The sequence below is a fragment of the Eupeodes corollae genome, chromosome 2 (assembly GCF_945859685.1).
Source record: "Eupeodes corollae chromosome 2, idEupCoro1.1, whole genome shotgun sequence".
In the NCBI taxonomy this organism is placed as follows: domain Eukaryota; kingdom Metazoa; phylum Arthropoda; class Insecta; order Diptera; family Syrphidae; genus Eupeodes; species Eupeodes corollae.
Genome location: NC_079148.1, coordinates 123,596,487 through 123,614,378, shown reverse-complemented (window position 1 = coordinate 123,614,378; position 17,892 = coordinate 123,596,487). Strand labels below are relative to the sequence as shown.

Sequence of the window (17,892 nt, the reverse complement as noted above, 5' to 3'; positions counted from 1 at the left end):
TGCACCTTCCAAACAAAGCATCCGATTTATTTTTATACATTTTAACTAACTCCTTAGGGCTTATATTGTGTAATTTTAGCCTAATTTGATCACTCTCCATTGACTCTAAAATAACCCTTTAAAAATAAAAGTGTATTAAATTTCAAACAACATTTAAAACAAATTATTAACTTCCCATAGGAAGTTATTGTAATGGATCCGATTTGTCGAGTTGAAAATGTTGACATATCTCGAAGTTTCAAGGTCCAAGGACTATCAAGTAAATTTCGTTTGTATTTTTTTTACCATAGCAGTTTTTTTGGGTTTCCAAACCCAGGGCAAAACAGGGAGGTGCTGGGAGAAGGTACAATGTCGAACGGCTACAATCGCAAGAGATCGCCAAATCCTTCTTCTACCGAGTTACAAGTAACCTCTCTCGAAGTTCTCTGCCGCCAACACATTGCATCGCAAACCAGTGGCAACAATGCCAAAATGCAATCAGAGAAGCCGCCTTTGATGTGCTGGGTTTCAAGCAGCCACCAACAAGGAACCCTTGGTTTGATGAGGAATGTCGGCAGGCAAATGCAGCCACACAACAGGCACGCAAAGCGGCGCTGCATAAAAGGACGAGAGCTGCTCATGAGCTCTATGAGCAGAAGAGGCGAGAAGAACACCGACTTCTCAGAAGGAAAAGGAGAGAGCATGAGAATCGTGCGGTCGATGATGTTGAGAGGTTTGAAAGCAGGAATGGAGTTCGAAAGTTTTATGAACAGGTGAAACGAAATTCACATGTACATACACCTAGAATCGAGAGTTACAAAGACGAAAGTGGAAACATCATAGTAGAACCGCAATCAATGCTGAGGATATAGCAGAACCACTTCTGCAGACTGTATAACGGCGATAACGAACCGAATTCCACTCTCAGGCAGGATGATCCGTTCAACATAGACAAAGAAAACCAACAATCCCGTCCTCCCGACTTAGACGAAGTAAAGATTGCTATATCTAAGAAGCCGCTGGAGCGGATGGAGATAAGTTGGTTAGGAGCATGCACCAACTTATCTGTAAGATATGGTCGGAAGAAAGCATGCCCAATGAATGGAACCTTAGTATTGTTTGCCCGATCCTGAAAAAAGGAGACCCTCTAAACTGCACCAACTACAGAGGCATCAGTCTACTTAACATAGCCTATAAAATCTTCTCTGCCATAATATTTGAACATCTAAAGCCCATCGTCAACAATCTGATAGGTCCTTATCAGTGTGGTTTTAGACCAGGAAAGTCCACAGTCGTCCGTTTGTGCTGGATGACCAATGACCATGGAGAATTCACGCTGCTCCAGAACCTTTCGATGTCAAAAAAAGGTTTTAGACAAAGTGATGCGCTATCATGTGATTTTTTTAACATCGTGCTCGAACGAACAGAGCTCACACGTGAACACTAGAGGCACTATCTTTCAAAAGTCTGTCCAATTACTAGCATATGCTGATGACATTAACATAATCGGAAGAACTCAGCGTGATCTCAATGGGGCTTTATGAGACGGAGGCGGCAAAAATGGTTTTGACAGTTAATGAGGCCAAAACAAAGTACATGCTGTCGGCAAAAAAGAACATACAACACCAACGTCTTGGTCAAAACGTCACCATCGACAGACGTAACTTTGAGGTAGTCAAGGACTTCGTCTACCTTGGCTCCGCTGTAAACGCAGAAAACAACACCAGCGCTGAGATCAAACCCAGAATAACTTTTCCTAACCGCGTTCGAAAATTGTACGAATAAAAAATGATTGCATCTCCAAAACAATTTTTTGCAATAAAAAATAACGTTTTGACATCTGGTAAGGTTTTGAGAAAAATCGAATCAGAAGTTTCTTTTATAAAAAACTATACTCAAATTTCGTAAAAATTGAATTTCCAACATAGAAATATTGTTTTCAACATTCGGTAAAGTTTGGCGAAAAATCTAATTGACAAAAAATAAAAACTTAAAAGAAATTTAACAAAAATTGGTAAAAATTAATTTTTGACACAAATATCTTTTCAAAACTTTGAGATATTGCTTTAAACTACTTCTATCTTTTAAAAAATACAAGAAATATTACGCAAATTTTGGTAAGAATTGAAGTTCGGTTCTGTATATTGCTCAAATTTATTTCATTCATCCAATTTGTAAAAATTTAAGAAATGCTACTTAAATTGGTAAACATTTGTTTTCGGCAAAAAATATATTAAACAAAACTAGATTTTCAAATTAAAATATTTCTTTATATGAAAAATATTTTTGGTAATTTTAAAATTTTGAACCAAGACGAAAACCTACAAACTTTTAAGCAAGACAAATCGACAGACGGGATGGGAAGTTATCAGTGTGGGTTGCATCCCAGCATCTTTTTTACGTTTACTTTTTAACCCGAAAAATAGATAGCGCTGTACACTTAAAATACTAATTGTTGGTAACCATCACACATTTCTTTGTTGAAGGTTTTTCTTTTTTTTTCTGTAAGCATTCGAACAGAAGGGACCTGCTCCCGACCAAGCTCGAATCCAGAAGCATAGGTACAAATCTGTTAAATCTATCTAAGGTGTACAGTGTACACCTACCATAAGTAATTCTGAGGCCACATATGTACGTTCTATGTACCCTTACGAATATTCCACCTCTAAGTTATACAGGAACTATTGCTTTAAATAAGAAAATACTAACATATTTCAGATAAGATTAGCATTATCTTGTCTGCTAAGACATGACACTTGGTAGTAAAAAAAATGTAAACGTCAGCATAAACCATGAAGAAAAACCTTTTTTTCGAAGTTTTATTTTTTTTCCTTCGATTGAACCACAAACTAAAATAAAAGACACTTATTCCATAAAACAAAGTTTTTGCAACTGAAAGTTTGAAGGTAAACCCAAAAGAAATAGACATGGATCACAATGTCAAATGTTAAACCTTGAAACTCTCCCACCCCGCCTCAAAAATCAAGAATATTTAACTAGAATACTATAAACATATCGAAGCAGTTACTCGTGTCTTTTTTTTATACAAATTCAAAAACTTTTCATGACAAATTCAAAGTTAAACAGAAAGCAAATGATTACATGATTACATTTACAGATTCACTTTAATATGATGCAAAATGCAGAAAAGCTTAAAAGGTCAAATTAAAGAGAAAGATACAAATCAAAAAAGAGCAATAACAAAAAAAAAAAAAAAGGACACTTAAGAGTTTTGTGTCGTGTGTCATGTATGTCGTGTCTTGCTCTTGATTGAAGAACCAAAGCCGAATGTTCACTTGTACGTTTTTTATTTTGTTGTATCTTGCTAAGCTTTCTTTGATTATATTATTGAGCATTTGGGAATTCCGAAGAAGAGGAAACTCAAAAAAAAAAAAAAAAAAGAAAATGGAAAATACAATGTTTTCCATCACAATCAACGTAATATGTAACGTATTGTGTTTGTCGTCTTTTCTTTATTTTTTCTATATTTTTTTTTTATATTTTAGTCCTTTTCCCAAGCTCACTCATCTGCCTCTACTTTATATTGTTGAGGAAACAAAAGGATACCTATGGTTCCTTACGTTATTGTTCAGTTTGTTCTTGTTCTTGCTCTTTTTGTTTTTGTATTATTTTCGAAGGTGCACGCTTTTTCTTCGTTATTCTTAGTTGAAGCTTCTCTATCATCATCGTCGTGAAGTATTGAAATTGTTTTTGCAACCTAGAAGTGCAGAGATATACAGAAAGTTGATGTAATGGAGGTTTTGCCTTTGTTTCGTCCTTGTTGCTATTTTATGCAAATTTTGTTTCAGTTTTTTTTTGTATATGTGTATATGACACATAGTCACAAGACACAACTAACATGCACAAGCACAACTAATTATTGTGTTGGAAAAATATACGTACATAGTCTGTAAGTATAGGGGTTCATTAATCCTTACAACGTTACGTACATTTGCAACTTTTAATTTCTTAAAACTTTGAACACCATTAAGCTTCTTTTTCTTCTTCTGAGTCCTTGCTACTGTACGTTCTTCTCCTGAGTAATTTCTGCTACATTCTTCTTTGGATTAGGTATATTTTTTGGAACATAGGTACTTTCCAAAAATGTATGTATAGGAAGTTATGTAATGTATAAGCTAGTTTAGGTACCTTACCTGCATAGTTTAAAGATGGTTTACCTAGTTGGGATCCTGTTGTTTTGGCACTTTCTTTACTTTTAAACTATGACATTAATTTATGTCATGCAGGATTTTTAAGAAAAGTTGGAATTCGCATGAAGCAATTTTTCAATTAAAAACACACGATACGAAATTCCATAAGCGTTGCAATGTTATTTTTCAAATTCTTACTTGCGACATATAGGAACTTGCACGTGACAAGTATTTAATTAATCAAAAAATTAACTCGAGATTTAATTCAAACATTACATTACGATAGAAGAGAAGTTGGATCTCGTTTGTCTATCTGCCTGTTTTTACTCGCCCCTACAGCTTTAAGCTTTGGGTCGATTGATTTCAAACTTGGAAATCAATTTTATACGCGTTAGGTGTTTTGTATCATATTTTTAAGACACATCAACAAACAGGCATTTCTTATTCGTGTAAAAAAGTTAGCCTGAGTTTTCAAAACATTTATCTAAATCTTCCAATCGTTGCAGTTTTGCAAAACAGGAAAATCAGCAGTAAAATCTGCATATAGAGTAGGCTAGAAACGGATCCTTTAGGCACGCCCGCAGTACACTCAAACATTTCGGTAAAATTTTTATTTACAGAAAACTAAAGTTCTTGGCGACAGAAAGGACTTCACAATTTATATTTTATTCAGCAAAGACAGAATCAAATGCTTTTTCAACATCAAGTAAAACCATACCGGTACTTTTACCATTATAGAATTGGTTTAAATGATTTTGGTTATTTGAACGATTTGCAGGACTGTGTGATATGCTCGAAATTCAAATTGTTCAGGAGGCCGAATATTATTATTGTTAGTGTGTGCCATTGCTTTCTCAAATTAGCCGTTCGGATTCGGCCTAAAATTGTAGGTCCCTTCTATTCCTGACAACAGTACTCGCACACAGCAATGGTTGAGAGTTGTAAGTCACTAGGCCCTGCTTCACAACGGACTGTTGCGCCACCCAAATTAATTTATTTATTTAGTGCGTGCCATTAGTTAGTTTTTAATTATATTTTCAAAACACTTACTTACTTACAGAACTTAGTAAACTTATAGGACGATAACTTACAGGATGACTAAAGTTTTGTCCAGGTTTCAAATTTGGAATAATTTTAGCCTTTTTCCATTCTATTGAAAAGTAGCTTCACTTGATACAAGAATTAATTTAACAATTTAAATCAAATTTTATCCCAGACCTTGGAAGGGTTTTTTTTAAAAGATTTTGTATGTTATCAAAGCCAGCTAACTTTCGATTTTTCAATCCGAAAAGTCAATCAATAACTTCATTGGTTGTTACATACTCTTCCTGATCATTTGAGATGCTTAAGTTGATCAAATGTAAGGATTGAAAACTAAAGGTTCCACATTTCTATTTGTTGTGAAGTTGTTGGTTAGTGTATGGCTACCAGTAAATATTTTTCCTAAGGCGTTTGCCTTTTCAGAACCAGGCAATGCTTATAGCTCATTTTCTAATTTAATGCAAGTATATTTAAGTTAGTCTTCTTTAAACCGTTAACAACATAGCAGAAAGGCCCTCTTTTTGGTTAATTATTTACTTTTTCGTTTTTGACCAAATGATTTTGTACAGCATTTGTAATAAAATATGTCAAATTTGTTTAGAATGTTTTTATGAAGCAGTGGTTTGTAAAATAAAATTGAATTCATTCGGTTGGAAAAAAAGAGGTTGGGATGCGACCCCCATCCCGTCTGTCGATTTGTCTTGCTTAAAAGTTTGTCTATTTGTACTCGTATCAATTTTTACCAAATTTGCGTACTATTTTTGATTTTATTTTTTATGAAAAAACGGACTGTTGGATTTTAATATAAAATTTACTAAATATCGAAAACAATATTTTCTCTGAAATAAAACAAGTTTGAAGCCAATATTTTTAATTTTTGAAAAGCTCTTTAAGTTAAAAGTAAATTTTTACCAAGTTTTAGCATTGTTTTTTTTAGAGTTTTATTTTTTGTAAAAAAAAACTGTCAATTCGATTTTTTTTCAAAATTTTATCAAATGTTGAAAACAATATTTCTTATAAGATAAAATTAGTTTGAAGCCAATATTTTAAATGTTTGAAAAGCTATTTGAGTCGAAAATCAATTTTGACCAACTTTTGTTAAATTTTTTTTAGGTTTTTAATTTTTTGTTCAAAAACTGTCCATTCGATTTTTTCAAAATTTTACTGAATGCTAACAACAATATTTTTTGAAAGATAAAAGTAGTTTAAGACCAATATTTTAAAGTTTGCAAAGTAAAAAAATAATTTTTAACAACTTTTATTCATTTTTTTGTTCAGGTTTTTATTTTTTGTAAAAAAAACTGTATTCGATTTTTCTCAAAATTTCTCAAATGTAAAAAAAATATTTCTTATAAGTAAAAATTAGTTTAAGGCTATTATCTTAAAGTTTTGAAAAGGTATTTAAAGTCAAAAATCATTTTTTAACAGCTTTTATCAATTTTTTTGTTAGGTTTTTATTTCTTGTAATAAAGATTAAATAAGTTTGAAGCCTAAATTTCAAGTTTTTGAAAAGATATTTGATTCTATATTCAATTTTTACCAACTTTGAAAATGTTTTTTTTTTCAGATTTTTATTTTTTATAAAAAAAACTGTCAATTCAATTTTTCTCACAATTTTATCAGTTGTCAAAAACATTATTTTTCGTTGCACAAAATTGTTTTGGAGATGAAATCATATTTTAGTCGTAAAATTTTGAAGGTGACAAATTTGTTTCAGTTATTTTGATTTATAAAAAAACCGTTAAATTGATTTTTTTCAAAAATATACTTCTTTGATATCACGTTACAATATATCATATAAAATTTAATTCAAGTCTCTAGCGTTTTTGGTTCGTAAGATATTTAGGGTTAATCAAAATGTTCACCTTTTTTTCAAACTGCTATGGTAAAAAAAAAAAAACCACCCACGCAATTTTTTTGAGAGCCGTTTTCGCATCTTTCTCTGAGGACTTTGAAATGTCGAGAAATGTCAAAATTTTCAATTTGACAAATCGGACCCATTACAATAACTTCCTATGTTAAGTTAAAAAAACTTATTTAACAATTTAAAAAAAATGTATCTTCTGGATTATTTAAGAGTATATTAATGTTGAGGAGGACAAAAATTATGGATTTAAAATCTAGTTAACAGAAAACAAGGACAAAATTCCAAATAAATCGATTTTGTGAGAACTAAAGTATTGACAATTATTTCAAAATAGAAATACATTACGGGCGCTTGTTTTGTGTGTTTTTATTTGTCTTTACCTAAACATGTTAATCTATTTGCTTTAAATTTTTTTCTAAGGATTTTTGTCGATATCCTAGAGACCTTAAATTCTTTATCAAGGTTGATCAATGGAACCTTAAACCATTCTATATTACTTTAATAATAATATTAAGTGGTTTAAGGTTCCATTGATCAACCTTGATAAAGAATTTAAGGTCTCTAGGATATCGTCTTTCCTTTTTTCAAATTTTTAGTTTCTTCTGTTCTTCTAATGCAAGATAGAAGTTATAGTGTTAAATTTCGTAACGAGTGTTTAAGTTCATCTGATGTCAATTATGGTGTCCCCCAGGGTAGTCACCTTGGTCCTATTCTATTTTTTTATTTATAAATAACTTAGTTTCGATCGTACAAAATTCGTCAGTCCTAATATATGCTGATGACATTAAAATTTTAAAAAAATGAACGCTACATCTGACTGTCTTCTCTTGATTTAACTATGACAAATGTAAAACCATGAGTTTTACACGCAAAAAAGTTCCAATCGATTTTAGTTACATGTTTGATTCTTGTCCTTTAAGTAGAGTATATGTATTTTCTGAATTGGGTGTTGTCTTAGATCCTAAACTAAAATTTGATGAACGCATTAACTTTATAGTTAAAAAAGCAAATAAAGTTCTGGGTTTTATTGGGAGATTTGCCCGTGATTTCAGTGATCCATATGTTTTTAAATAACTTTTTGTTTTATTTGTGAGACCAGTCCTGGAATATGCTTGTACAGTATGGTCACCTTACTACGCCATACACGTCACACGACTCGAAGCCATTCAGAAAAGATTTTTGCGTTTTTGTCTACGGTCACTTCCGTGGTTTCATGATATTCATACATTACCGCCTTATTCACAAAGACTTTCTCTCATAAATCTTCCTCCTTTGAGTTTTGTTTTATTGTTGGAATAATAAACGGACAAATTTCATCACCATCAGTTCTTGGTAATTTGAACTTTAGTTTTAGTAGATCAAGTATAAGACTCCAGAAACCATTGAATACTAATTTTAGCAGTTTAAACTATGGTGTCCTGTCCATAGCCCCTCAAATCAATTAATTGAAATCTATGATAAATTTCACTTTTGTATTAATTCACCAAATGATAATATAAAAAGTATTAATTCCAAATTAATATTTTTCAACAGTCTATTTTAAGTTTTTAGAGTTTAAGTATGTAGGTATTAAGAATTGTTAAGGTTAGCATTTAACGAATTATAAATAAATAAGATGTAAAACTTTACAATTGAAATGTATGTTTTAAAGCATATATCAAATGTCACTATAGTTTTAAGCTATTCTTCTTTGATATACAATTTTGTGAATTATCTCAATGTTAAAGTTTATAATACAAACAAATTTAAGTTTATCTTCATCATATCGTCAAAATGACAGCGATATTTATTTTGTAGGCCTATAAATAAAAAATACTCTTATCACCAACGAAAAATTGTTAGTTTTTTTTAAAAAGGTAGCATTTTTTCAACAAAAAAACACATTTTCAACATACTTAACAACCCTAAGAAAGTAACTACCTAAATGTTTATTTTGATTTTTATGTTGTCTTTGGTGTGAATGTTCTTTTTGATATCGTTATCTTAGGTTGTAAATGAAACCTTGACAACGACTTTTTAATCATCAAATACAAATCAAACAAGAAGAAATGTAAGGTAAACTAAATTAAAGTATTGGTACTAAAATTATTGTTCTGTATAGCGAATTTAATTCTAATTATCATTTGGTATTCTTTATACACATATACAGTGGTGGATAAGAATTAAGCACACTTGTAAAAGAAAATAAAAACCATTAATTTTTAATGTTTATTTACATTGCATATATATAGCAATATGTTTTAATAGCACTTCATCAAATATGTTTAACATCTGTAAGAAGAAAGGAATGTAGAAACATCAATTTTTTGCCTGGACATGAATTTAGCACATTCAACAGTTTCGTGATAAAATAAAAAATATATAATAAAATAGTTTTTCTTAGTTTTTTGTAGGGAGCCCTTTATTTAGTAGTACAGAAGCAATTCTTCTTGGCAAACTTTCAACCAAAGCCTCAAATCGTGACTTTAGAATTGCATACCAAGCATTTTGAATTCCTGCCACAATTGTCTTAAATTGGTTGTTTTTTTTTGCTCAATGTGATGTTCAACATCATTCCATAAATTATTGATCGGGTTAAGATAGGGTGATTGTGCTGGCCACTTCAAAACGTCAATTTTATTTGCCTCTAAGGCTTACTTCACTAAGTTTGAAGTGTGTTTAGGGTCGTTGTCGTGCATGAAGCGCCATAATAACGGCAGATTGTGTTCTGCGTAGGGTATCATATGATCCAACAGGAAAGCCCTGTACACGTTCCGGTCCATTTTGGTGTCAATTTTTACGATGGGGCCATGAACGTTGCTTCCGCCGTGTTTCACCGTCTTAATGGTGTACGTTGGATCATATTCCCTGTTTTCGGACGCCATACCCACATATTTTTTTCCCATCCGATCCGAACCAGCAGAACTTGGATTCATCGCTCCAGAAAAGGTTTTTCCAAAAACTAATTGGTTTGTCTAAATGAGCTTTTGGCAAACTGTGACCTATATTTTTGATTTTTTTTTTGGTACAAGCGTTTTTCTCTGAGCAACGCACCCACTTAGATTGTTCTCATTTAATCGGCGTCTTATTGTCCTTGAGGAAACATTTACTCCATAGTTTGTCGAAAGTCGTTTCGAATGGCACTGGAGGTCTTAAACGGATCCTTGGTCGATAACCTACAAATAATTCCATCGTCATTTGTAGTTGTCTTTCTGGCCCGGGAGTTTTGTTTAACGTTTTCAATCACTCCCTTTTCAAGAAACTGCAAGTAAAAGTGAACACCAAAAACACTCTAGTAAAGATATAAATCCTTCGTACGTATCACCTTCCAAAACCCATTTGTTTACATTGTTGTATTTGTAATATGGAAGAATTCAACGAGAAATATTGACATAGGAACACTTACTGAGTTTTTTGGGGAAATTTAATAAATTAGAGGAGAAATTAAACGCACACTATGAAAAAGTTTATGAGGCTGATTTCCGGTTTAGCTTGAAGGTAAACCAAGATGTCTACCGAGGATTTATATCTTTATATAGAGTGTTTTTGGTGAACACCATGAGTTCGCTTAAAATTCAAAAGAGGCTTGCAGCCTCGGTAATGCGATGTGGCAAGAAGAAGGTTTGGTTGGATCCTAATGAAATCAATGAGATTGCAAACACAAACTCACGTCAAAACATCTGGAAATTGATCAAGGATGGTTTGATTATCAAAAAACCAGTAGTAGTTCACTTCCGTTACCGTGTCCGCAAGAACACCGAAGCCAGGCGCAAGGGACGTCATTGTGGATTTGGTAAACGCAAGGGTACAGCAAATGCTCGTATGCCAACAACCTGTGGATGCAGAGGATGCGAGTTTTGCGTCGATTGCTTGAGAAGTACCGCGACAACAAAAAAATTGACCGGCAGTTGTACCATGAGGTATTGTCTTCAAGAACAAGCGTGTCCTTATGGAATACATCCATAAGAAGAAGGCCGAGAAGCAACGCAGCAAATTGTTGGCAGACCAAGCTGAGGCCCGCAGACAGAAAGTGCGTGAAGCACGCAGACGGCGCATTGCTAAAAAGAAGTAGGAACTTGTGCTTATTCAAGCTAAGGAAGATGAAGTTGCAGCTTTGGCAGCGACCAGCGCGCGGTCCAAGCAAGAAGTAGTTTTCCTAGTTTGGTTTGTATCTAATTCCTCTTTAATAAATTAACAAACTTTTTGAAATGAATAGCTTCCTGGATCATTCTAACAACTTATAAATGTCTGTTCCTTTTGACTTCGTTTTTAAGATCAGACTTCTTTTTTCCTTTAAGCACCAGTTTCGTTTTGCCATGACTAATTATTTTTTTTAATATATATAGATCATCAAAAATTATTATTTTCTTTTTTAAAAAACACAACTTTTAAAGGCAATCTTTAAACAAAATTCTGCTGGTGTTTTCATTTGCGACATATAGGAACTAAACGGCAAGTAGGCATTGCATTCTTAAAAAAATCGATTTCGGTATTGGGTTGATTGGGTTCAAATTTGGAAGTTAAGGTTTTAAGCAGTTACGCATTAGGCATTTTTTTCCCTTTTTTGGTAAGGCTAACAATAACAGTAATCCCTAAACAAATTTGTTGCCTAAAAATCGAAAAAAACTAACTGTTTTTTTTGAGAAATCCAATAACATTGACATATTTGAAAACAAACTCTGTACAGCTATATAGGAGGTATTTTTAAACAGTCTCTTTGGATACATGAGCATGCAGACATCTCCCTAAAAATCTTTGCCTAAGATTCTAGAAAATGTTAAAATTTCAATTCGAAAAATTGTATTGATTACTAAAACTTCATATGGGAAGTAAATAATTAACGTACCGAATATCTCAACAAAAAATAGGTTAAATTTTAATTATACTATGATTAAAAAAAAAAACAATAATTTTTAAAGGATGTTACATCAGGTTTTGGAAATAAAAAGGCTAAAGACAAATGCAATAGAGTAATTTTGAGTGGGATTTGAATTAATGCTATTAAAACCTATCGAACTTTAATCGGAATTAAGTAGACAGTAATGACAAGCATACAAATCAAAAACATTTCTCGACAATCAAAGGCTTTCCTCTTATGAAAAATAAGGCCAGGAACAAGAAGAAGAACATAACGTTGGTACTTTTATAATGATGTTTATTGCATGCATCATGTTTGGGTGCATTCCTTGAAAATCCATTATTTCATATCAATTAAATAAAAAAACTTACAAAATTCTTCATTTTTATTTTCTTCATCCATTCGAATAAAAGCAGCATTCAGGAAGAGTATTTTCGTAATGATGAAGCGTTTAAATTGGCTCCAAAAATTTACTTTTCCAAAACAGTATCCAGTGCTGTTGATGGTATTTACATTAATTACTTTCATTCACTTGCACTTAAATTGAAAATCAATTTTAATTATTGTATTCAGTATTTTCTTTTTAAATTCGCAATGAAAAAGGAAGAAAAATAAAAAAACAAATTTTAAAAAAACACCTCACTGATATCAGAAACCTGGAGACTCACAATTAACGTTCCGTAGCGTAGCGTACCGTACCGCACTAAAAACTTATCTCATTAAATATAGATAAAGTACTGTGGGTAAGTAGTCAGTCAGAGGTACCTATGGAACCTTACTCACATTTTGGTTTGTTTTCGTTTTTAACAATTATAATTATTATTATATTTTCGAGCGATGATGAATTGTTGTTGTTTTATTTGTTTAATACATTACATATAAAACAAAAACAACAAAACCGAGTATAAAATATCAGAATAAATGTTCTTGATATCTTTGACGAGATCCGCGCGTTATCATTTTATGATGGAAGAAACCAACCTTCCAAAACATTATGGCTATGTTCATAGGTATCTACATTTGAGTACAGTTATAAGTTTCCTTTTGGATTGGCTTCGTTTTGCTGTTTTTTTTTTTTGGATTGATTAAAGCTTTACAGATTGTCGTTGATAAGTCTTCATGTTGGCGAAGGTGAAACATTGTAGATTTTGGAATTAATTCATATTTTTTGCTTTTTAAATTTTAAAGCAAATTGAAAATATGCGAGTATGTAAAAAAGTAAACAGTTTACACATCACGAGGAGTGAATGATGAATAATGAATGAGACATTTATTTATTTCACTGCAAGAATCTGATGCAACTTGTACATATAAGTACTCATAATTATAATGGGTATGTAGGTGGTTGATGCAAGGTGATAATTATATAAGGGAGGGTGGGGTAAGGAAATAACATAAGATGGTCAAAACAGATAAAATACCCATTTAAAAACTGAAACTAAATATTGCCCAATATTAGCAAGAACTAAAACAAAATCAAACTCTATATACAAAATAGAATTAAATAAAATGTATTAACAAAACATTTTTAATAACCTATTAAGCAATTAGATATTTTCAAAATATTTATTAACTAACAACCTTTCCTAAAATTGTATAGTTTAATGTTTTTCATTTTGCTATGTAGTATATATTAATTACTTTTTTTTATTTTGAAAAACGGTGTATCTGAACTCGTCTTAAATTGACAGTTCTTAAAAGCACAACAAACTAAATTAGATGTGGAGAACGTACCTATTTTTTTAGGAGGTTACTAAATAACTAAAAGTGTATATGTATATTAAATTTGTGATTTTATTAACAAAATTATTTAAAATAAGAATATCTTATTAATCAGTTTTAACATTTTACATATTTTTACTAGAAACATTATATGATCTATATAAGGCAAGTATAGCATTCGTAAAAAAATTGAACTCGAAATTTTAATTAAACTTGACATAACGATGGTAGAGAAGCACGGTTGCCATTAAAAATGAAATTGCATGATCAAAATTAAAAATAAAAATGACCAATTGCGCCAAAAAAGGACTAACTTCCCATTAGAATTTGTTGTATTCGGTCCGATTTGTCGAATTGAAAATTTTGATCTCGAGGTTTCAAGGTTCCTCGAGTCTAAATTAAAGATTTTTGGATAGATGTATGTACGTCCGTAGGTTCGTGATGTTTTTTTTGTAGTGCATAGCTCAAAAACCAGTAGAGATATTGAGTTCAAACACATTTCGTTAAAGAGATAATAATGCAGAAAGCACTCTCAAGAAAATTGAAGGGGTGTTCTTTCACCGTAGAAATTAAAAAAAAAAAAGATGGGATGCGACCCACACTGATAACTTCCCATCCCGTATGTCTATTGGTCGTGCTTAAAAGTTTTTCTATATGTACTTTTTATGAAAATCGGACTGTTGGATTTTATATAAAAATGACTGAATATCGAAAACAATATTTTCTGTGAAATAATATAAGGTCGAAGCCAATTTTTTTAATTTTTGAAAAGCTATTTGAGTCGAAAGTAAATTTTTACCAAGTTTTAGTATTGTTTTTTTTTTAGAGTTTTATTTTTTGTAAAAAAAAAAACTGTCAATTCGGTTTATTTCAAAATTTTATCGAATGTTGAAAACAATATTTCTTTTAATATAAAATTAGTTTGAAGCCAATATTTAAAACTTTGAAAAGATGTTTGAGTCGAAAATAAATTTTTAAAAACTTTTATTAAATTTTTTTTAGGTTTTTAATTTTTTGTACAAAACATTCAGAAAAGTTTTAAGAAAAATTAACATTATATTTTACAAAAAATAATAAAAAAATTACTTTCGAGTAAAATATCTTTTCAAAAATTAAAAATACTGGCTTTAAACTAATGTGTATAATTTGTATTTATATAAAAATCCAACAGTCAATTTTTTCATAAGAAATTATAATTTATAAAAAACGTACGCAAATGCTTCTAAGATTGGTAAAAATTGGTTTTCAACTAAAAATCTCGTTAACAAAATAGATTTTGTTAGAATCAAAATATTTCATCGTATGCAAAATATTGTCGGTAATTTTTAAATTTTTAGGTAAATGCCACTGACCAATTTTGTTAACAAAACACGAAAACCTACAAAAAGTTATCAGTGTGGGTCGCATTCTAGTCTCTTTTTTGAAGATCACGATATGTTAACATTGTTTCAGGAGATCAAATTCATATAAAATCAGTTTATAAATATGTTTTTGCAAAACAAAAGCCATGTTTTTTTCCTCATCTTGAAGCTCTTTGGCCAGCATTTTATTATTAATAGTATCAAAACTAAGTCCGTCTTTCGTTTTTATCAAAGTTATTTCAAAAAATTTCCTTTCAGCAGGAACTGAGCTGTGAGGAAGTACCATAAAGTTTTAAACGAACTTACTTGAATCTTGAAAATAATATTCATTTAAAGCGTTTTTATGATAACTGATCTATTTCAAAAATTCTGACATATTACATTTTAGCCGTAAGATTATAATCTTGAGATGTGATGATTTTGAGCCGTCTGTCATCAAATTGTGAAATGAATGCATTCAGTTAAATTAAATACATTTATGTACCGTTTACATTAGATCATTTTAGGTAAGCATTTTATTTTTGAAAATATAATAGGAATAGAGTCGAGTTATATTTTTTCCAATTTAATAAAAACGGGACCAAATGAAAAAGGAAATGACCATGCAACCAAGTAAGAAAAAATGAAGTCAAAAAAGTGTATGCTCCGATTCAGTCTGTCTGTCTGTCCTCGTCCTACAGCCTAAATCATTGAGTGGTTTGACTGTACATTTGGAAATTAAGGTTTTGAGCCGATTTGTGTTAGGCGTTATTTTTAATTTTTTTAGACTAAAAATAATAGTAGTACCCAAACAAAAAATCCGAAGTTTCTCAAAAACGGACCGATAGGTTTTTTTTTAAACTCTCCCTATTTTTTTTTTAAATTTAGCTTTAACGTTATATTTTAGTTTTTTCAAGAACAAATCAACAAATTTCAATACTATTTTTTACTGCACGAGCTCTTATACTGTCTGAATTATATTTGATGATAAAAATGTCATTGTTTTTTCTCGGAATTCGATATCTCGAAGATGGAATATCATTTTTTACAATCTTGCATCTTACGAACATTAAAAAAGCCCTACTTTCCCCAAAATAAATTATCTACATTAACGTATTTTAGGGCTTATATCAAAAGCAGAATTTCATAAGTTAAGATAAACATATTTAACTCTTTTTTTTAATATAAAATAAAAGCCAGACAAGATAGAAATGATTAAACAAGTTTAATTGAAGAGGCTTTAATGAATATTAATAAATGCATATCGCGTAGCATATTTAACTATAAGAGGATAACACATATAAAACACTTTTTATAAAATAAGGTTTGTACAGCTTTATATCTTTAAAGAAAATTTCGAATTATTTTTCAGTAGTGAATAATGGCATTTAAATTCATAGCGTTCGTCTTGTCAATAATTACATTACAAAGTAATTCCAAAAAGATTGTTTCTTACAAAAACACTATTATAACAAAATGTAAGTATTCTTAAATAATGATTTTAATGATAAGACTTTGGAGTATGAGTCTAGTATAAGTTTATCTTTCTAAAGCTCATATTATTTTAGAATTTGTTTTAAGGCAAAACAAAAATTAGTTTTAAGATTTTTTTGTTTAGTTTGATAAAGATGCCAATCAAATCTTAACAATGTCTATATAATAATAATTTCATTGACCTTTAATAAAACTTTAAAAAAAAACGTAAGACTTGAAATCATTCAAACACTAGTTTTTCCATGAAAATAGTTTTGAAGAAATTCAATAATATGGTCGTAAAATAATTATTAATTGAGGTAAAGTGCTTTATTTGAAGATCACTGACGGATTCTTAGACATTACCCGTGTTTTGTTGGAAAATCTATCAAAAGTATAGTAGGATTTTACACGAATAACAAAAACAATATCCGTAGTATGAATACTACCGATAAAAGTTACAGTAGAATCTGACTACTGATGGGTTTTTGACATTTATACGAGTCTCGAATGGAGCTTACGTGATTTCGTTCTCAAATGTTGGTACGATTGATATTGCATTTCTATACCAGTGCCTGTGTTCGTTAAGTACTTGTGCAATTGGAATCACCTTTATTGAAAAAAATCAATCTGTTACAGTTGATATTATTTAGTTTTTTAACGAAAATGGACTAACTGGGCTCATTTTGCAAAATAAAACAATAGAAAAGATAATTAAGTTTTGCTGAGTTTTCAATAAAGGTTTATTTCAGTTTCGATTAAATAAATATTTTTGGTGTTTCCACTACACAAGAAAATTTAAAATGGTTTAGTTTGACAGCATTTCTAAAATACAAATGGTGTTTCACTGTTTCTTATGAAGTGCAAGTGAGCTAGTTTGATATTTGTTAAACAACGACCGACCAGAAACGAGTCGAATCAAGCTCATTTCAAGTCGATTCAGATATATAGAGAATTGAGCCGAGCTTTAAGCTCGCTTCAACATCACATGTTAATGTAGTAGTCTACGAACAAACCCCCTCCTTGAAGCAATTGTTAAATGAATTTTTTTTTATAGAATCTTAATTTCCAGATTTTGTTTTTATTCTTGAAAATTGTCCATTTTATTAGTTTTAGTAAGTTTATTTTTGCTGAAATTAATTTTAACTTTTGATTTTTACAAAACTTTCTTCTATTTGTTTTTTATTATTATTCTGAAATAGTCTGCTTACAGTTGTATCAATTTTTAAATACAAAAATCTGGTTACTGCCGATGCGTTTTCTTGGGAATTTTCTACTATACTTTTTATAGAATGCCAAAAAAACACGGGTATTGTTATTCAAACAAGGTTAGTTTCAAAAAAACACAACATCAATTTATATGACACTTTTAAAAAGTTGTGATGGTCAGTTAAAACGCCAGATATTTTTTCTAATTCGTATAACACAAAAAACCTAAATACACAACCTTTAAGTAACTTAAATTCTTAAAGAGAACAATAA

The 17,892-nt window shown here is 30.7% G+C and overlaps 1 protein-coding gene across 4 annotated transcripts in view; it reads right to left on the bottom strand.

Moving 5' to 3' along the window:
- The window catches only part of LOC129946277 (calcium-binding protein E63-1), a 435,397-nt gene that overhangs the window by 384,354 nt on the left and 33,151 nt on the right, over positions 1-17,892 (bottom strand). Inside the window, exon 1 of one of the 4 annotated variants that reach the window (XM_056056408.1) lies at positions 12,247-12,385. The exons of 2 other annotated variants lie outside the window; for them this stretch is intronic. In XM_056056408.1, coding sequence (XP_055912383.1) covers positions 12,247-12,277 — 31 coding nt within the window. In that variant the 5' untranslated portion in view covers positions 12,278-12,385. Of the gene's footprint in view, positions 1-12,246; positions 12,386-17,892 lie in introns of those variants that run through there. One more of the 4 variants, XM_056056409.1, reaches the window with a different exon arrangement.